Below are 21,293 nucleotides of genomic sequence, written 5' to 3'. Positions count from 1 at the left end.
ATATGTTTCTTTTTATTTAGAAAAAAGGTACTTTTAGTAATTCACCAGTTTTTTATTTTGTTTTTTGTGATCATTGCAATTTCTAATACTAACAAGTGGCATCCCTCACCAAGTGCATGTGTGCATACTTGCCTCTTATTCATTGAGTATACTCCGCACATGCATACTGAGCGCAATTCGCCTAGCATGTATAGCAAAGAAGGATAGTGCATACTTTCTTGTATCTGTCCCTGTGTCGTGTACCCGGGAAGGGAGGTTTATATTTTGAGGATACTCTGCCCGTAAAGAAGGATAACGGATGCCTGGTTTGTTGTGTGGTTTGTCTTTATTTTCAAAAGTCAAAAGAAAGTTCTCTCCTGTGAACATGGATTCTGTCCTCTGGTTGCCCGTGTAAGGGTTTGCTGGGGTTCTTGGAGCTCCGCTCTCCTCCGTGACGTTGGTGAAGAAAGCAGTGTCCACCCCTCAAAGCTTTACCCATTCCCTCCCACTGATTTAGAGAGCCCCTGTAGTCTACGATGTACCTGCTCCAGCCACTCTCCTCCTGGTGAGTGGCAGGGCGACGGATGGGGTAGGTGGCCTCCTGGCATAGGTCTGCTCCCTGGATCCTCCGGTTCCTCTTCAGGACCTCTGGCTCCTCGGCATTAACTCGGTGGCTTCTCTAGCTTCCTCCTCTCTTTTTCAGCTTCTCTACCAGCTCCTCTGGCCTACCCGTGCCTGTGTCCGGGTTCTTCCTCGTCAGCATCCTTTACAGATTGGAAGGCAGAGTCTGACATCACTCCTCCTGGCTCCTCCTCCCGCACTTTCCAGGAAGAATTAAAGGAGCCCTTCCCGTCCTGTACATGGAGTGGCAACAAGTCAGTTTCGGGACAGGTTAACGGGTCCTGCTCCCCAGGAATTTCACAACACCCTGACTTACCTTATGTTATGTTAAACAGCACTTGTATCCTGCACAGCTACTCCAGTGGAGTGTCCCGGCAATAGCCCTGCAGGAGTTTAAATAAGAAGCAAACTAAAAAGAAGTGTCTTAAGTCTCTTTATGAAAACCTTCGTATCATGCAGCGCGCAACTCCACGTATAGTTGATTCCAGGCTGCAGAAACAATCCATGAGAGGGAGCTGCCACTGATCCTCTGCTTGTGAAACCTAGGAACACATGTCATAAGCTTGGTGGTAGAACGCAACTGCCTATCCAGAGCATAGAACCTAAATCTTGTTCCCAGATAGTCAGGCCCATGCCCATTGAGAGCGGCATGAGCAATTACCAGAGATTTAAATTTCAACCTCTTTCACCGGCAACCAATGCAGGTTACGCAGGTGTTGCCGAACGCTAAACCTCTTAGGGAGGTTTAGAAGTAGTCTGGCCGCAGCATTTTGAACAACTTGAAGTTTATTCAAAAGGTAGCCAAGCAGACCAACATACCGTGCATTAGCATAGTCACTGTGGAATGTGATCAGAGCTACGATGACCATTTTTCTTGCTGTAGCGGGGGGTGGGGGGGTAGGGGGTACCGGTAAGACTGTTTTTCAGTGCCTTCAGAATACCAAAGCATATTACCAATAGTTTTTTAATCTGAGGGCCAAAACACAATTTTTCATTGAACCAGATACCCAAGTTCTTAGTAGCCACCCCCGTGGGGCGACAGCACGGGGACTCATCCAGCCAAAAAGAGCGTCAAAACTGCGGGATAAGTTACCAAAGAGGAGCATCTCTGTTTTGTCCTCTTCGCACTTTAGTTGGGCTAAAGTTAGCCACTGAAAGACTGCAGTCAGGCAAGTTTTTGCACAGGAAGGACTAGACTCATTATTGTTCCAGGTGAAGAGGAGCTGAGTATCATCACCATACGAGATGACTTTGGCTCCCAAATTCTCGGATAGCTTAATAAGGGGGTACATGTAGATATTAAACAGCAGAGGGCTCGATACAGAGCCTTGAGGAACCCCCATAGTCCGCTTCTAGGGGGGCAGTCGCCAAAGGCAGAATCCAGATTTGCTGAGTTCTATCCTCCAAATTAGATTTAAGCCAGTATCGAGTTGACCCCACCACATCGATATCCCAAAGGCGGGCCAGGAGCAGGGCATGCGGGACGGTAGCAAACGCAGCCGACAAGTCCAGAAGCATCAGGGCAGCACTGCCCCATCATCTAAGGTTTCACCAATGGCCTCGGATATTTCAACCAGCGCTGATTCCTTGCTGTGAGAAGATCTGAAACCAGATTGGGACAGGTGAAGGAGATCATTCTGTTCCATAAAGTCAGATAGTTGTTTGTTAATGTTTTTCAAGAACCTTAGCCACAGTTGGGAGAAGGGAAATAGGGCGATAGCTAGGAGAGGGGCTGGATCCAGTGCAGGTTTCTTAAGCAGGAGAACAATCATAGCCTATTCCCAATGCAGTTCCTATTCACATTTCATTGGTCCATAGAAAAAGGGCATTTCCCCGTAGTCGCACACTTTATATAAAAATAATTATAATGTTTCAGAATCCTTCAGTTATTTTATATGTATCATTTGTTAAATCTGATTAAGTGTTTTTTTAGGCGATCCATCCGTGATGGGTGAGAGAAGGTGCCCATGATGAAGTATGCCACCATACGACGGGTGAGGTGTCTCCTCTAATATCAAAGATATTCCTGTAGGACCTGGTAGGAATGCCCATATAGTGGACCGATTGATAATTGGGCTAGCGTACTCTGTGTGGTACAGTTTAATAGATCGGGAGAGCCCATTAAAAAAAAAAAGTTCTCTCTCTCTCCTTGTGTATGAAGACATTGTTCATATATTCATGTGTGATCCCATCTCCTCCCAGTTCAGAGGCTTACGTTTAGCATATGTACTACTCAGCACCTCCACTTTATTGGCTGCAGTATGGTTTTGAGGTGAATGTGATACTATACAAACACTTGTTGAAGCCTATCGCCATTTTAACAGTGTTTACTGCTATTTTAAAGTTACCTGGGACTCTCTACCTGACTAGTAGGAATGACTCCAGCATGTAGATGCATGGAATATATAATCAGTTGAAAACTGGAGTTACAGGTAAGTAACTAATGTACTTGCCTGCCATAGCCATGTGTTGGTAGGAGAGCTAATGCAATCATTTAGAAACATGCTAATATAGCATAACTTAAAACTATAGCTGTCTTAACAACTTGACGAATACCTGTAGGAAGTATTTAGTGCAGACAACTTTGAAGCATTGGTCTCTCCGTACTTTGCAACTTTCACTTGAAATAGCACTACTATCGCGGTGGAAAGGGCTGTGTCATCAGAGCCTCTGAATAAAGCTCAATGTTCCACCCAAAGACTTGGTATCTTTTTTCTTCCTTGTTGCAGGCTCTGTGGATACCCACCATTCTACTCCAACCATGGCCTGGCCATCTCTCCGGGCATGAAGAAGCGGATCCGGATGGGCCAGTACGAGTTTCCTAACCCAGAATGGTCTGAGGTATCTGAGGAAGGTAGGGAAGCTGAAATACTGCCCTGGGCAATCCTATTGCATCTCCAGTCGGCATTTGATCACTGATTTGTCTCCTGTACGATTGAGGTATGTGTTATGGGACAGAGTAGGATGTATGGACCGACGCCAACCCAGGTAATTCCAGGAGCTTGCTGAAATATAGTAGGTGTTTTTAGAGCTATTGGAAGGATCTCTATTCCTGGTATTGTTTCTTAACGCTGTCACTGGATTCTTGAAAGATACTGATATTGCACCATGAGCCAAAACTAAAACTGTTAAACCTGAGACGGGTCGGGGACAATCGGTATTTGCCCGGCGGTATTGCCTCTGTGACCCTCTAGTTATTTAATCAATGAAGAGGCAGGCGCTGGAGACTGGAAGGCAGGAAACAAGGTTTTTTATTCTCTCCGGAGGAGAACACAACAAAACGGGCAGAAGATATCGTTCTGAGGTGCTCTAGCTACATTTCTGAGGCCTGGCCTCTTATACACTGTTTTATGACTTTATTGCAGATTACATATTCATGTTAAAGCTTTGATGTATGGAAAAGACATTTCCGGAACTCCCCTTTGGGCCCGTTCCCACACACATTTACAGTTGAAGTCCCCACCCTAGTCACAACAGGTGATGGGTATCGCGCAGCTGGATATTCCGCCGATTCGCGGAATGTGGGGGGTTTGATCGGATCTCATGGAGTGGGGGCTTTGATCAACCCGGGGATCCTTTGGTGGGGGAAGCTTTCTATTGCACGGGGAGGGGCAAGGAATGGTATCGGCAGTGCTGGGTGTCGGCCTGGGAACGGGGAAGACAAACGGGCACACGGGGAAAAAAGGGGGTTTGCATCTAAGGGCCGGGGATCATGAAAGGGAAGAAGGGAGGTGTCGCGCTGGGAACAGGATGAGGGCCTGGGGCAGAGCAGCGCCGAAGAGGGGTTTATGATTCAAGGCAGGTGCAAGCAGGGGGTTGGTCAGCGTGCAGGCTTAGTGAGGGCGAAGGGCTATTTCAGGGGCCAGCGGCATGCAAAAGGGTTCGCTCTGATCAGGGCATCTTAAAATGGCGGGTGCGCACGAAAAAAAGTGTGGCATCAGGGGAAGAGGCAAGATGGCGCAGATAATGTTCACCAAACCGTACTAATTTTCAACAAAACTGTAGCAAAGTTGGCTTGAACTTGGATGCTAGTTTTTTTGTAGTCCATGCTTTGCGGTGGCAACTTCATTTTTTAGCTAAAGTATTTTTTCATTTTTCTATGCGATGTGGTGTTCAAACCTATTTAGCGAACTCCAATTATCTCCTGTGAGGTATTGTTGGGTGCTTACTTACTACTTGAGTTTTAATCTCTGGTTGAGAAACATGATCATGGTCCGTCATGGAAGTTGGGTTCAGAAAGCTCTTAGATTTCCTAACTGACCCAATGCACCATTTTTCGGAAATTTTGCCTAATCCAATATTCTTATTAAATTCACCCTATGTAATTAAAGCAAGTATTGGAAAAGCAGTCCGGTCTGGCATTTCAACCTTTGTTTTATCCTTGACGCATAGCTTTACCATTTTCAGACAGTGGGTTGTTCCTCATTGATTTCATGCTAGGTGTCCTAAACTGAAAATCTCATACTGAGGCAGCATTTTAGGTTACAACGTTATGAACCCTGGGAAAGGAATGCATTAGCAGAATTGGTCTCTTCCCTAAAAGAAGAGGGTTCAGAAAAGGAAGTCCAAGATATATCTTGCATTGTAAGTGGTGAACTTAAAGGCACAGACAACAATTTTCTGTGTAGTAGACGTGTTAAACAAAGGGCCAATATTTAAGTTTCACCTTTAAGAAAACGTGTGCATTCGTCCTGTGAGCGAAAAAAGTTGTAAATCCAACAAGTTACCATAGTAAAATTAAACAAATGTTCATGAGTGGCTGGATACTTTAGCGTCTCTTAACCCGTTCGATGCTGATGACGGAACCGCTCCGTCAGCTGCGGTGGAGCTGTGCTGATGACGGAGCGGTTCCGTCATGGCCTGCTCGCCGTGCCTGCGCGGCGCGGATTCCGCGCCTGCGCTGGGCGTTCCATTGAGCGGGCAGGGCCATGACGGAACCGCTCCGTCATGAGAACAGCCCAACCGCGGCTGGTGACGGAGCTGTTCCGTCACCAGCATGCGGCCGCCGCGTGGCCGCCCCGCCCCCTTGGCGCTGCGGCCGAATAGCCGCCTCAGCGATGCCGTTAAAGACACAGTTCTCTTCTCTTCACTAAACAGGCCTTCCTTCCTAAACATAAAAGCCGTTCATTGGCAATTCAGATGTTGGCTTGTCAAAGTAAATATTGCTAAGCATTCACCCTAGCTACCAATTGCAAACTACACATGGGAACACAGGTGGGAGATTATAATCGTACATGAAATGCCTTGGCCTATCCAAGCATCTGCAAACCATAGATAACATACGAAAGCCTGTGGCTGACATGACTGTCCCAAAGCTCTCTCTATACTTGCTGTGCTATTTTGGAAAATTGATGACATGAGTTCTTTCATACAACTAATGCTGGCTGTAGCTTAAACAAAACATTGTCAGAATGCTTATAACCATTCTGATTAAAAATGTAATAAATATTGACTGCGTATGTAAAAAACTTTAAAATTAATATCCTTAAAATTGTGGGTTCTTATCGCGCTTTTGAACTGCAGAAAGAACTGCAGAAAGGTCCGACTGCTAGTTATGATAGTTTCTGAAGGCATGTCATACTGCACAATGACCAGCATCATAGATTACAAATGGCGAAACACTTGGCGTAGAACTCTTAATTTCTTTCTAGTCTTTCCATAGTGAATTACACCGCTATAGTTGTGGGTATATAGCCATTTGGTTCTCTGGTAATTGTCTACTGCCACTTTTATGTTTATAAAAATAAAGGTCTGTTCTGGGCTAATGCTTCATTCGTTTAAACTGGTTTAACGGAGGATTGTGAGGTCCTACCATTGGGGCACTCTAATTTCTGAAAGCAGTCCTGGGTTCGTTCCCTGTCCATATCCAGCTTGTAGTCAGCTTGGCAAAAGCCTGCTCTCCCTCTTTGCCATTAACCCTTATGCTATTTTTATTTCAGTGAAACAGCTGATCCGGAACCTTCTGAAGACTGAGCCGACACAACGGATGACCATTACAGAGTTTATGAACCACCCATGGATAATGGTTAGTACAGGTGTTTGCCCACACTTTGTGTTGTGAAATGCATAATTTTGCAAAAATGATTTTTAAATTACACATGGAAAGTCGGCCTCAGCTCCAGCCTGTTTTACATGCTCTGCCAAAGCTGGAGAGGGCCGTTTTTTTTTTTTTTACTCTTGCTGATATGATTGTCAGAATCTGGCCATTCGAATTTGCATACCTTTTATAAGGAGGTCTAATAATGCTTTCCAACCCCATTTTCTTTCCTACAGCAATCCATGCAAGTTCCTCAAACTCCCCTGCATACCAGCAGAGTCCTAAAGGAGGAGAAAGACCTCTGGGAAGACGTCAAGGTGAACTCCCTGCTGCCCTTTAGTCAATATAATGGGGGCAAGCAGCTAAATCAATGTGGTTGGGAAGATGTACTTTTGTGAGGTGAACAGTTTTTATTGGTGTAGGACAAGGAGGAATGTTTAATTTCAAATATAGAGGATGAACAAGTTGTCTGACGATTTCGGTGTGTTAATTTAGAATTGGTGTTGGTGTCATTTCCCTAGCTCCTTTACCCCACTAGAGGACTATGAAGCCCCTCCCGGTTCACATCCCACACTCCTCCAGTAATCAGCATATTTCTTCTACTAAATGTGTTAGTAGCATGTGTGGCTGTAGATGCACATGCTTTGCTTACTCTTGCCATCTAGTTTTGGGCTGGAACGTTTGCAACTTGTTTTTCTTCTAAGTAGTCTTTTGAGTCACGCGGTATGATGTGACTCCGCCCTCAATTATCAATGTGCATGGGCACTCGTTTCATTGTTAGAACCCACCATCTGATTCAGATGTGCATTGACAGTGTTCCCAGCATGATACATTTGATTCTGTATGTTCGTTGCTCTGAAGCCCATTTCTTTCCATTCCTATCGCCAAGAAGATTTCTGCTTCAGTAGTCGTCCCTTTCCTCTTCTCGCTTGATGTACTTCGGACACCACCACTGAAGACAACCCTATATGCGCCCTGCCAACCAGGGCCATGCCACTTTCCTTACCTACTCCAGAAAATGTAGAGGCGTAGAAGGTAATGTACTCTACCCACTTTAGGAAAAGCTGTCCTCGCCACCCCAAATATCCCTGTGCCGGCCTCCCCCGCGTCTGACACCTGTTGCATCTTCTGTTTGACCTTCATGTGCAAAAAGGCTCACACCCAGCTGCACCGACCGATGTAGGCAATGTCAGACCTCTTTAGCGAAATTGACTCACTTGGGACCAAGGAGGAGGAAGAGGTCTTCAGCTGTTCCAGGCCATCGCCCAGCCCAAAGGTCATTGGCTTAGACTCTTCCAAACTAGAAGGGGGAAAACATGTGTACAAAGGTGCTCCGTGTACCCCAGAGGACACCAGTCCTTGTACCAAGTCCTCGCCGAGAGTTGGGAGTACAGTCGAAACCGATGTTCACTTAAGTCCATACGCCGAAGCAGAGCACGGCCCCCCAGGGGGTCCGGTATCCAGCCCCATGCCTAAACCTCTGGCACCTCCCATATACTCTAGTCAGCACAGACTGGATCCTGCCAAGCGCCTCAATGCCCATTGGTCTTAGAGTTCGAAGAGACGTCTCGGTGCTGAGATGCCAAAGCATTCTTCGAAGCTGAAGGCTCCACATACAATACATAGGAGGATTATGATGTAGAACTACAAGGAGACCCAGACCTCGAGCATCCATTCAAAGCCGACTAGATGACTTCACAGCATACCACAGGTTTATTCAGCGTGTAGCGGCATACCATAAGATAGATATGCATGTTAAGCCTGAGGATGATGACTTCCTGGTGGAGACACTATCCAGGACCGAATTACCTCCAGTTTCTCCCAATGCTAAAAGGCACGACTAAAATCACCACAGGAACCTTTGGAGAGCTAGTAAAATCCCAGGTAGCAAGACCCAGCAGAGAGAAGAAATGTAAACCATCTCCCTCTCACCACTTGTACATCAGAGGGCATGACCCCATGGACTCACTGATGGTCTCACCTCTCATAAGCGAGCTGCAGGCCAAGCTACAGGCAACGCTTTCCTTCTGTCAAGGAAAGTAAGTGCATTGATTCTGTGCTGCTACCCATGGGCGTATTGCCAGTTCGGTGGGCCTCTTGTCATGGTATGGGACCCAATGGGAGGAGAAGAAAGTCCTACTGTAGCATCTCTAAGAGTACAGAAAGAGGGAGGAGGAGTACTTAAACGAGGGAAAGCTGGTTTAACGTCACCTTATGGTGTGTGTGTTGGATTCAGCTGACAAATGCGCCAAAGAGTTAAACACCTCTATTATCCTTAATCACCACTCATGGCTGCGAATCTTCGGCTTCAAGTCAGAAATCCAACATGTCATCAACCTACCTTTTGACTGGGTATGCCTCTTTGGCCCGCAGGTTGATGAGATGTTGGAAATCCAGGACCATGAATGCCCTTTAGATCCCGGCGGCCCTAAGAAGGCTGGTGGTCCAAAATGTTCTGGGCTGGCCAAACTGTCATAATAGCGGCAGCAATAGGCCTACCACCAGCAGAGGATACACGCAGGATACGTTCCGGGGAAACCACTCCAAGGGACAAATCAGAAGTACTCCTTCCAAAGGAGCCTGTACCTCAAAAATATTGACCCCCACCGTAATCACATCTATCGGGGGAAGGCTACAGAAATGTATTACCTGGTGGGAGGAAATCCCCTCAGATCTGTGGGTTCAATCTATCATTGAACACAGCTACTGCCTCAAGCTCACCTTTACCCCACAAATCTCCCATCCCATCTCATGCTCACAATCTCAATCCAGAGCACCTGTTCCTACTACAAGAGTAGGTTTGGGTGCTCCTCCTCAAATGGGCACAGAACAAGTTCCCAGCTCCAAGACACCGGGGGGGGGGGGGTCTACTTTCTATACTTCCTTATTCCCAAGGACAGTTCCCTAAAGCCAATACTAGACCAGAGGCCCCTTAACAGGTAAATCTTTTCGGAACACTTTCACATGAAGGATGTTATCCCGCTTCTGCAGTAAGGCGACTTCATAAACGCACCAGTTCTGCTCCTGGATACCTCTTGGGATATAGGTGCTCTATACAAATCTGCATAATATAACACAGCATCTGCTGTGCAAAATAATCTAACAATGGAGCCAGCGCCGATGTGCATTGCTATCTAAGGGATGAACCACACCATACCTATGACTCAAAAGACTTCTTTGAAGAAAAATATTTTGCAAACCTCCAAACTCAATACTAGATGGCTGTAATATGCAGAGGATGTGTATCTACAGCACTACACGCTGGGAAGTACTCCTTTATGTGGCATTATGTGAAGCATCAAGGAAATAGGTTAATGTTTGTGCTCTTACTTTTCCTACCACGGGAGTCATTGCTCAGGGGATAATTTTGGTTCTGGGTTTTTTCCCCCACTTGGATTTATCCTTTGCCTTTTTCAGTGTAGTCTCTTCTGGTGCCTTTAGTTGTCCGAACCAATGATAAAACATCCAAAAGATTTGCACTCCTCTTTTCACTCCTCTTCTCTCCTGATGTCTTAACAACTTCCTACTTTCCATCTCTCCTCTACAAAATCTGATTTTAATTCCTTATTCATCTTCTCTTTAGGCTACCTCTCTCTGCTGAATCATCATCCTTTATTGCTTCTTCCAGACTGCTTCCCTTTCACTCATATTTCTTAATACTTTTTCCTCTGTATTGTTCTTAAATGTTGGTGGTCTTGCCACCCTCAACCCCTATTCCCTAACCTGTCTTAAACCCTCTCATAGTTCATGCGGTGCCTCTGAGCTAGTCTAACCAGGCCTTCTTCGCAGGGTGACCCATCTTATTTCTGTTCTTTCTCATCACTTGCCTCCAAGCACTAGAATATGTCCTCATGCCTGCTGCCCTGATACTCTTCTGAATTATGCAGAGTCTGCCTGATCTTCCTCTCGATGACACACTTTCAGCCCAATCCTCCTTTCATGACACACCTGGCTGATCCTCAGGATGTCACACCTTGTGCCTTATCCTCAACTCAGACGCAACTTTGCTCTAAGCACAGCTGGGGTCGTATTCGAATTCTCATTTGTGACCTGTGTTGCTGCTTTAGTTTGCTCATTTGATTGTATCATTGTTAAAACTTGTTAGATAGACATCTAGCTGCAGATTCCTTACCTTTGAATTTCCCAGGTTCCGACTGGATCCGATGTTTTTTCTGACTTGGTGTTTAGGATGGCCAAGAAGATTTGTCTGGCCTGTCACTGCCCCATGTCGGTAAAGGATCCACATCTGGGTTGTCTGGTGCCTGGAGCGTGACCACAACTCGGCCAGGCCATGGCTCCGAAAGCTTTGAGGGAGCGGTCCCTAAAGCTACTTGCGGCCCGGCGCTCGGTACTGCGTCATTCACCCTGGAGGTCTCATTCTTTGTCCCAGTCCAGAAGAAAGTCCAGTCACCACTCCGGGAGCCCTAATTCTTCGACCTCCCACTTGAAGTTTTCAAGTCTGTCAGGTAAGAAGCATAAACAAAATACAAGCAGTCTAAGCGTGCTTCAACTTCTCCCCATCGGTTGGTTGACACGACGGAGAATTAACTGTGTTCTAGGCCTCGTTTGGCTGATAGTACACCTGGGTCTGCTCTGCATTTCCTCACCTTCCTGGGAGCTGGAGTGACCCCGCCTAGCTCAAAGCATTCTGTGACATCATGGGCCTCACCTTTGGGCGGCCTAACCCAATAGGCATGCTTTAGGCCCCGGAGGCTTAGAGGGGTGCTCCATCTGGTTCTGCGCCAATGGCCCCGTTGCTGATGACCCCCCCCCCCCATTGATCCACTAAGGGATCCGGACTGACTGTCGTGTCACTGGGACCTTCACTGGTGCCGGCCTCCATGCCAAGACTCCTTGCGCCCACCAGCTGCGCCAACCCTACTGTTATCCCCAACAAACTGGAGACCGAGCGGTGCCTACTGATGCAGACTGAACCCATTGGTCCTAGCTCGGTTCTTCAGCCTAATTCTGAAGGGTTAGAAGTGAAGAAAGATAGGGAAGGAGCGCTTTGCAGATCTAAAAGGCTACGGTCAAGTCCTTGGGCTTCTCAGTGGCTACATGTCCCCTGTCTGCCTTTCTTGGCTAAGGAAGGGGCTTTCAGCCTTGTCAGCCATACCTCAGCCACCAGAAAGTGCATGTTCAGCAACCTCTACATGGATGCTCCTCGTTCTGACACCCTTATTCCGGCAGCAAGAGGTCTGATCAGTCCACCACTCCCCATGCAGCCTCCGCTTCCAAACCTTCCTAATGGGCAGCCAGTTGGTGGCAGGGTCAGTCATCACCTTCACCACTGGCAGAACATCACGTCGGACAGGTATGTTCTTCAGAGAGTCTGAAGGGGCTACTCCCTCCCTTGCAAGACCCCTGCTCTCTCCATGCCTCCATCTTACGACTGGCTGATGGAGGATCACCTGACTTTGCTTCATGAGGAAGTCATGACTCTCTTGGCCAAGTGAGCCATAGAGCGGGTTCTGGTGTCAGAAGTAAGCTGTAGTTATTCCAGCTACTTTCTGGTCTTGAAAAAGGACAAGGGCCTTTGCCCTATCCTGGATCTACAAGCCTTCAACTACTTCCTCAGAAAGGAAATGTTCAAGATGCTCACCCTCGCTCAGGTCTGGTCTGTCCTGGACCCAGGAGACTCGATGGTAGCATTGGACTTGCAGAACACCTATTTTCACATTCCTGTTTTGCATGGCCATCCATGCTATCTGCGGTTTACGGTAGGCTATGAGCACTTTCCGCTCACTGTGCTCCCCTTTGGCCGTACTAATGCCCTTCAGGTGTTCCTCAAGGTGATGGAGGTGGTCGCAACCTATCGCTGCAGATCATGGGTGCCAGTCTTCCCTAAATCCATGACTGACTGTTGAAGGCGGGCTCGCCCCAGGCTGTTATCTCCCACCTCCAGACTATGATGAAACTCCTACATTCACTGGGGTTCACTAATAACGTGCCAAAGTCACACCTGACTCCCTCTCAGACGCTCCCTTTCATTGGAGCTGTTCTAGACACAGTGCAGTTATGGGTTTATCCTCCCAAATGAGAGTCTAGAATATTCAGGCTATGGTATTGACATTTCAGCCTCTATCCTCCATTTCGGTGAGAATGACAGGCTGCTGGGCATCATGGCTTCCTGCATCCTGCTTGTGACACATGCCAGATGACAACAGCGGGCTCTGGAGTGGAACCTGAAGTTCCTGTGGGCGTAGCATCGGGGGAATCTCTTCGACATGGTCCAGATCTCGGAGGGAACTGCACAGGATCAGCAGTGGTTGCTGACCAACCGCGATTGGGTCAGAGGCAGACCCCTCTTCTTTCCCCACCCAGATCACACAATAGCGATCGATGGATCACTCCTGGGATGGGGCGGCCTTCTGGGAGAGGTGGAGATCAGAGGACTGTGGTCTCCGGCAGATTCCGGACTCAACATCAACTGGCTGGAGCTCTGAGCGATTCGCTTGCCATTGAAAGCCTTTTTTCATTCAAACCAGAGAAAGCGGTTTCAAGTTATGTTAGGTGCCATTTGTAAAGCGCACTAACGCCGAAGCTTCCTGGCGCTGCTAGACAGGGTAGGAGAAAACGGAAAACAGAGCAACCTAACATAGGGGTGGGAAGAGATGGGTCTTTAAGAGTTTTCTGAATGAGAGAAGAGAGAGGGAAGATTTGATAGTGTTCATGGACAACCCCACTGCCATGTGGTACTGCAGCAAACAGGGCGGGGTGGGGGTCGTTGACCCTTTATCATAAGGCTCTGCATCTCTGGACATGGCTGGAACAGCAGGGCATATTCATAGGGGTTCAACACCTATCATGTTCTCTGAAAACCAGGGTGGATGAACTTAGCTCTCGATGCCTAGCGAATCACAAACAGTGTCTCCATCCGGAGGTGCCGCACGGTCTCTTCCTGCAGTAGGACGAGCTTTGCTTTGATCCGTTTACCTTTGCGGAGAGTGTGCAATGTCAGCAGTTTTGTGCATTGAAGTTTCCAAGCCAACTCTTGCTCTGAGACACTTTTCGTCTAGAGTGGTGCTCAAACCTATATGCCTTTCTGCCCATACCCTTCCTGCCCACACTGCTGGAAGATCAGGAGCGACCGGGCCCAAGTCATTCTTGTGGCTCCAGACTGGGTATGGAGAGTCTGGTATCCTGAACTTCTCCAAATAAGCATTGATCCTTCGCTCAGACTGCCCCTTTGGGAGAATCTTCTGTAGCAGCAGCAGCAGGGAAAGGCCCTCCACCTGAACCTGTCAACTCCATGCCTTCTTGTGTGACGATTAAGCAGCAGAAGTTGATAGCATTTGACCAGCCTCCCAAGTATGTAATGTTGTTATTGCAACCAGGCATCCCTCTACCAAGACTGTGTACAACTGCCGGTAACAAAATGTGTAAAATACTGTACAGAAAGATATATTGATCCCCTTTCTGCTTCCCTCTCTCAAGTCTTACTTTTTATTTTGACCCTTGCCCAGCAGGGCTCTGCTCTGAGCACTCTTTATGGGTACCTTTCGGCCCTGTATGGCTTTTTGAGGCTGCCAGACCAGCCCTCTTTATTTAAATCCCCCATTGCCAATAGATTTCTCAAGGGGCTTGTACATATCTTTGCCCCTGCCCCTTTTCTTATGCCTTAGTGGAACCTTCATTTGGGTCTCACCTTCCTGACGTGTGCTCTGTTCGAACCTTTGCACAGCTGCTCCCTCTGGCTACTTACCATCAAAACAGTTTTTAGTGGCAATCACATCTGCCAGGAGGGTGAGCGAATTGCAGGCTCTGTCATCCAAGCCTCCTTACCTGATCATCTTCCCTGAAAAGTTGGTGCTTCGCACTAGGGCCTCTTTCTTACCAAAAGTGGTAACACCATTCCACACCGGGCAATCTGTCACCCTGCCTATTTTCTATTTCTGCAACCCTCTAAAGAAGTGGAGCAACTCTATGTCTGGACCCAAAAAGAGCATTGTCGTTCTACCCTGACAGCACAAAAAAGTTGCGGGTGGACGATCAACTCTTTGTGCAGTACGTGGGAGTGAATATGGGTTGTGCAGTGCAGAAAAGGACAAAAAGCATCCCTGAAGGCTTAAGGGCTTATTCTGCCAGAGCGAAGGCTGCTTCCATGGCGTTGCAACATGGAGTCTCAGTCCTCAACATTTGTCAGGCAGCAACGTCTGCATCACTGCACACGTTCACTATGCACTACTGCCTAGACAGTCAACTCTGCATGGACGGCCTTTTTGGCCGCTCATTCGGGGATGGTATTACTTGGGTGTCTAGTCAAAGGTAAGGAATGTGTGGCTAGATGTCTCTATCAGATGGACAAGTTACTTACCTTCAGTAACGCCTTATCTGGTAGAGATGTGATCTAGCCGCAGATTCCTTAGCGACCCACCCATCCTCTCTGCACTGCGGACAGATTTTTAGGGTCAGGGCTGTTCCCTTTCAGGGTCCTAGTTGTTCAGAAACATACCAATGTCAGTGCACTTAATGCCTCTCCGCTTCTGGCGTGAAAAGTAACCGGGGTCAGTGCACCGAGGTGGTGCCTATTAAGGTGCAGCGGACGTCACAATGGTGAAGTATCCTGCGGAGCCAACACATGCCACCTACCGGCGCGCAAGGGTATTGCTTAAAGAAAAATCTTCTGGATCCAGACTGAGGCCAGGGAAATTCAAAGATAAGGAATTTGTGGCTTGATCATGTTTCTACCAGATAAGCCGTTCTCGAAGGTAAGTAACTTGACCTTAGAAGCTTTGGAGGAAGCTAGTTACACATTTTTCTAAATGACCGTAGCAGCCAGTTAGTCTTGTCGTTGAGGTTGTCAAATCAGTTCGTTTTGCCTGGGTAATATTAAGTAACACTGCTGTTGGGTTTCAGCTGGGATGCAGCCAATTACAATGGTTTGGACTTCTTGCTCGTGGGCAATAGATTTTACATGAAGATGCTTGAGTGGTATTCAATTGTATTGCGACTCTGCCATTCATAGAGATGGCTGCCACCAATCTCGATAATGCGAACACCTCCAACGCAGCATTACCTACACTCACTCTTGATCTCCCCCCCACATACCTTCTTACATATGCAGATTCAGACAAGTTTCCCACCTCGTTACCACAACATACTTTGCTTACATTAATCATTTTCAAAACAGTAACCAGCCCTTTTCCTTCGTTTTTGACACTAATCTCTTCCTTTAACTTGCAGGAGGAAATGACCAGCGCGTTGGCTACAATGCGAGTGGACTACGAGCAGGTCAAGATTAAAGAGATTGAGAACTCCACCAACCCACTCTTACAGAAAAGGCGGAAAAAGCTCAACCCATTGGACCCAGCCACTGACAATCATTGAGTGGCACCGCCATGACCACAGCCAACACCCAAGCAACCAAATCCGCCCACTAGCTCCAGGAAAGCAATAACCGCACATTACCGTATTCTCTCTTCAGAATGACTGTGGCAGAATCGATGCATGGAGGAGCCAGATTTTAGAACCAAATAGGACCGATTTTTAGTTCTTTTATCACTGATCGATGAGTGGGCAGGGGGGTGCATGTGTGTGCTTGTGTGTGCGTGTGAAAGGGCGGAGTCTAGGAAACCTTTCTGTAGATGACTTCTGGCCACTTTATAGACTGAGTTTTATTTTTGTAAGTCCTCAGAAAAGGGTTCCCGTACTTCAGGTTTTAAGAATGAAACGCTTCCTGGGAAAAGGAGGTTTTAGTGGAGGATGCGGGTGGGTTTGCCTGTGGCATTCCCTACACTTCACACATACCTTAGCCAATGCCTTGCAGAGTTATTTTTTCACTGTACTATTAACTTTGGAGAGTCAAGACACCTGTAGCATAAACTTAGTTTACAGGCTGCTGGTTAATACACCGATGGTACTTCTGTATGTTGTACGCATAGGTACAAGCATAGGTCACTATGCAGTGCTGCTGTTGCGCAGGGTAACCCATCACTTACTTTTTGTTGGATGTTCAGTGCGATGGGGTGACCTTGCTATTCATGCTTGGGGCACACTACCAGCATCGTTAAAGCTACTCCCTCCTTTCCTTTCATTTTGCATAGAGGTGGGCAAGTGTGCTCTGTATTGTCCTCTCCTCCTGTTGTGGCAGGCCCATCTCATTTCAGCAGTGTGTTCCTAGTGGGAAAAGCCTGTTGTTTGCTCAAGAACTTGTGTACCAGTTTGCTTGCCAGTTTCCAGGTCATTAGCCGTGAAACAGTGGTGAACTGTGGTTGTGCCTATATCAGTATGTATCAAACGCCCACGCGATAGTTTGTTTTACCACTATGTTGTGGTAAAAAGAGGAGTGAGCTTCAGAGTATGACCTTCGCCCAAGCTTTGGGCTTCTCATAGTATTTTTTTAAAATGCCAATTTTTTAAAATCTTATGTTTAGAATTCGAGTTATTGGGGAAGGAGATTTGTTCTCCCACGGCTTTTACTGAAGTCCCATATGTCCGGCACCTACACTCCCCTGACTTCCCCCACCCACCTCAATCACAGTCTCTTCGCTCCAAATTCAAACAGAAAAGAACATTTTTCCGATAACCAGTTTGCTTATCAACTGTGAACAACTGACAAAGCACTGATATTACCCACTTTTTTGTCACTTTTCCAACCCAAAGATTTTGCGGATTGTTTGTTAGTGGCTGGCACTGTGTAGGCTACGTCTGCCTCTACATGTTGCTGTTTTGCTGAAGTTTGGGTGTGCGGTGCAACGCTCCTTCCCCTCTTACTCTCACAGGATAGATTCAGGGAGAGGCTGCATTCCCACGAGTTACTCCTCTCTGTTCACTTTTATTCTCTTTTCGAATAGGAGGTTTTCTATGTTCACTTTTAAGTGTTGTGTACTCCGTGAAAGAATATTTCTTTATCAACAGTTGGTATTTCAGTTTATAGGAGTTTTGCTGCTGTTTTAGTTGCCCAATCAACGAGGACTTTTGAGACCTCTGCCTTATCCCCCTTTAACCAGGGGGTTCAAGTACATAACTTTTTTTAGTGTTTTGTTTTTCTCAACCAAAGAAGAGTTTAATATCCACCTTGAGAGTTTGTTCGATTTGGATGAGGACGTATCAAAGGAAAGATGGTTCTCCCTCCTGCCTGTTTGCCTCCGGTTTCTGCACTGTCTCAAGTAGACCTTTTCCTAGCCCTCTGTGGTCCTAGGGAGTGAGACTAGCCTGGGGCGGAGCTGGTTCCTGCTTTGCCTGTTCACTTGCTCTGCCTTCTTTGATCTGCCCCTCTCTGAGCCTTTGCTGGTTAGTACCCTGAAGCACCTTGCCTTGATCAGTTGTACATCAAGCACCCACAAGTGATTTATAAATTTTGTAAAAATATCCTCACAAGAGTCTCCCATGATATGCTGTGGTTTTTTTTCCTTCTCGCTGTAAATATCTATTTACCCTTTATTTTTACCTTCTTTTTCCCGCCCCTTGCACACCCCACCCCATATTCCGTGGCCAGAGTATAAGAAACTTGGCACTATTTTTCATGCACATAAATATTTTTTTACTTAATTTCATTGTAGCAAAGAACTACAAGAGACATTGGTGTGTTTTTTTGGTTTCCCCCCTCCTCCTCCCCTTAGGCCAGTTTGGATTCCTAAGTGAAAAGTTAAATCCACCTGAACCCTATTCGCTTGAGAGACTGAAAAGTATTCCAAATTCTTTGGGGGTCAACATGCTGCTTTTTTACCTAAGGCTACCTGTTTCAATGGTACCAGTAAATGTTTTCTAATGAACAGTCCTGGAATCTAAGGCCTTGTTCCATATTTTGCAGCTTCTTGGATAAACGTCTGAGAAGCCTGTGCTTTAACTTTGTACCTTCATACTGTGTTCCTGTACCATACTATAAGGCCATGCCTGGTTTCCTGGTGCCTTCAAAGTTTCTTTGGGGTTGGAATTTATTCCTCCAAGAATTGCACATAATTGTGCGGTATGCAGTTGCACGCTGCTTTCCTGAAGTATTGCTGAGTGGCCGTAGAGATTGGCGACCACTTAATTTCCTGTACACCTGGAATGAATTGATTAAGATACTTACCATAAAGGACAATGGCTGAAACCTGGCTTTCTTCAGTGTCACACCTGACAAGCTGATGGTAACGGAAAGTAAATATTACTCCTGGTCAGAGGATTCAAGCCTTTACCAGTGCTGCTGCTCCTCCATGGCCTAGCTCATCCTTTGGCTAAGTATTTCCTCGAAATAAGGTGGTGGGTCATACAAGTGGTCTATGACAAAGCTGGGCAAAAGGACGCAAGGTCTTCATTTCCTATCTCAGCCTGACACTTTTTTAAAATTACTATTAATCAAAATGGCTGTTTTTGTAATAGAAGCACACTGTTGGACAACGTTTTGCGATGGGTGCAGGCGAGTAACTTACTTTTAACTCAAGTCTATCATTGTTGAGAAATTTGTAGAACCATATCGTAGGAAAGCCTGGTGACTAGAGACATGAATTTCAGACGTAGGGCACTCTCAAGCTTCCTGACCCATTCATTCTTCATGTTCTAAAGTGTACCCCACTTAAATAAGATTCATCCAAAGGGGATGGTTATAACGGATACTGCTTGTGTCTGCTGGCTGGGGTGCATTACCAGTTCGAGAACAGCAGAGGATTGGAGAGGATGGTGACTGGAAATCAGCCTGCTCATGGCATTTGAAGTGGTAATTTACTGCTTTCAGAGTGCATGTTTTAATGTCTAATACTCCATAGCTTCTCTTCACTACAGAATTGTTGTCCTATGTCTATCACACGTAGATTGGGCCTGAAATGGTGGTGGATAAAGAGCTTGGTTTGTCTGCTCATTTGCTGCTCAGGACTCTTACCACTGTCTATAACCCATGTCTATTTTTGATGTGGTATCACTGGGGGTGCTGGAGGCCTCGAAGTTTTTTTAATTTTGCCCCTTGCTTATCCTTGTACCAACCCCCCATCCCGTCCCCCTTTTGCTTCCCCCCTTCACCTCAGTATGCTCCTTTTATCTGTCACGTTGCTTGAACCTATAAGCATTGTGATTTTTACCCAAGAATGCATTTTTTGGCAATCAGATTGTTGTAAAATTATAATTTTGTATGATCAAATTGTTTTACTAAACAAGTTTTAATATTTAAACACGGCAGACTCCTAGTGTTTATTCTTTTGGCGTACATTGGCTAAGTGATTTGTATACAGAGCATGTGTGAAGTTCTTCAGAAAGGGGAGTTTGTTAAAATGTCTAAAGTGGCTGTGGATGATGCTGTTGGGGGGGGGGGGGGAGTTATTCACTTGGAGCAGCTTGTGTAGGATGGGGATTCTTGCAACTGTCCAAACACAGTAGAACGTGATATTTGTCATAGTGTTTATCTGTGATGTGATTTTTAGGGTGGGATCAGACTTCACATTTCTACACCTTAACGGAACCGGCTATGATGGTGTCTGTCAAAGTTTACAGTCCTAGAACCTCTTCTAGTGTGAGATGATAGATATCATTCCAGACAAGCGGTGGATGTTGGAATAGGTTTAGTGCAGTGTTTTAGATCTTAACATGTTATTGCCTGGGGCTTTTTGTTCCAAAATTAGGATCTTATGGGCTCAGGCTATGCAGATAACTTTTTCCTAACTCCCTTGTACATGTGTTGAAATGCCCTCATCATACCTCCTTTTAGTAACGCCTAGCCCAGTGTCCTGGTGCTTTAGGGTCTATGGAGTGTATGTATATCACCCTAAAAGTAACGTTATCCCTGGGTCCAGTGTTTACCTGTAAAAGTGTAACCCATATTTGCAACTCCCAAATCCAGACTTTGGCATGCCACGATTATATGGTATAACTATATTCGTATAGTGTTTGAAGGCCCTCGCTATTTTAAAGCAGACTTTCTCTCTTATAGGAACATGGAAATGGCAGAGAATTGGTTCAGTTTGTAGGCCTGGTTTGCAGCCTCTAGTGTTGGGTGCAGAATATTGTGACTGATTTTGTTTTTGGACGCTTTTGGTTGTGGTTTCAGGTGTGTCAAATGATTGATGATCACATTTCCTGAAACCAACATTGCACAGGGACACAGATTCCTCAGGTTCAAATTGTGGGCCATTGGGTTCAAAGGTGTACACAAGTTAAAACTTTATACTGACAACTGGATACATGATGCACCTGCAGGGCAGATTACTTGTGGTATCAACAGCTATGATTATTTCAATGTTTGTTCCACCTTGCTCCTCACCAGGCCGAATTAGAATGGCTCTCTGGATTGTGACGTGGAGGTATGAAAAATACTCCTTTAATACCAGTTATGCCTAGAAAGGCCATCACAAGGCATGCACTTTTTGCTTGCCAAGAGAAGTGTAAGGCGGGGAGCACCTTTCCTGTGTAAAATAACAATTTTCTTCTAGAGGGCACTTTAAGCGACAATGTATGACCTGGACTCTGTGTTGCATTAAGAAGCTTTCAAAGAACAATTTGTTGAAGACATTAACAGGGCGAGAGAGGCCGAGCCATCCATGGTGATTAATGTGAGTTAATAGATAAAAGTTAATCAACTTTGAAGACCCTCGAGGGAGCCTCTAATTCTCTAGATTTTCTAGCTCTGAAAATAGCACAGCAACTGCATGTGTCTGGAGCAGACTGTGGTTCCTTTAAATGCAAATTCAAGTGCATATGATTTATGGTTATCTACGTAGCCCTAAAGTGGACCTTAACTCCTGGG

General features: G+C 46.2%; 1 protein-coding gene across 1 annotated transcript in view; it reads left to right on the top strand.

Annotated features, from left to right (window-relative positions):
* The window catches only part of MAPKAPK2 (MAPK activated protein kinase 2), a 246,776-nt gene extending 227,051 nt beyond the window's left edge, over positions 1-19,725 (top strand). The window contains exons 7-10 of the mRNA XM_078644565.1: positions 3,330-3,454; positions 6,540-6,625; positions 6,874-6,954; positions 15,824-19,725. Coding sequence (XP_078500691.1) covers positions 3,330-3,454; positions 6,540-6,625; positions 6,874-6,954; positions 15,824-15,967 — 436 coding nt within the window. The 3' untranslated portion in view covers positions 15,968-19,725. The remainder of the gene's footprint in view (positions 1-3,329; positions 3,455-6,539; positions 6,626-6,873; positions 6,955-15,823) is intronic.
* The last annotated feature ends 1,568 nt before the right edge of the window (positions 19,726-21,293 follow it).

The sequence above is a fragment of the Lissotriton helveticus genome, chromosome 5_1 (assembly GCF_964261635.1).
Source record: "Lissotriton helveticus chromosome 5_1, aLisHel1.1, whole genome shotgun sequence".
In the NCBI taxonomy this organism is placed as follows: Eukaryota; Metazoa; Chordata; class Amphibia; order Caudata; family Salamandridae; genus Lissotriton; species Lissotriton helveticus.
The sequence above is the reverse complement of the archived record's forward strand: the minus strand, read 5'-3'. Positions and strand labels throughout refer to the sequence as shown.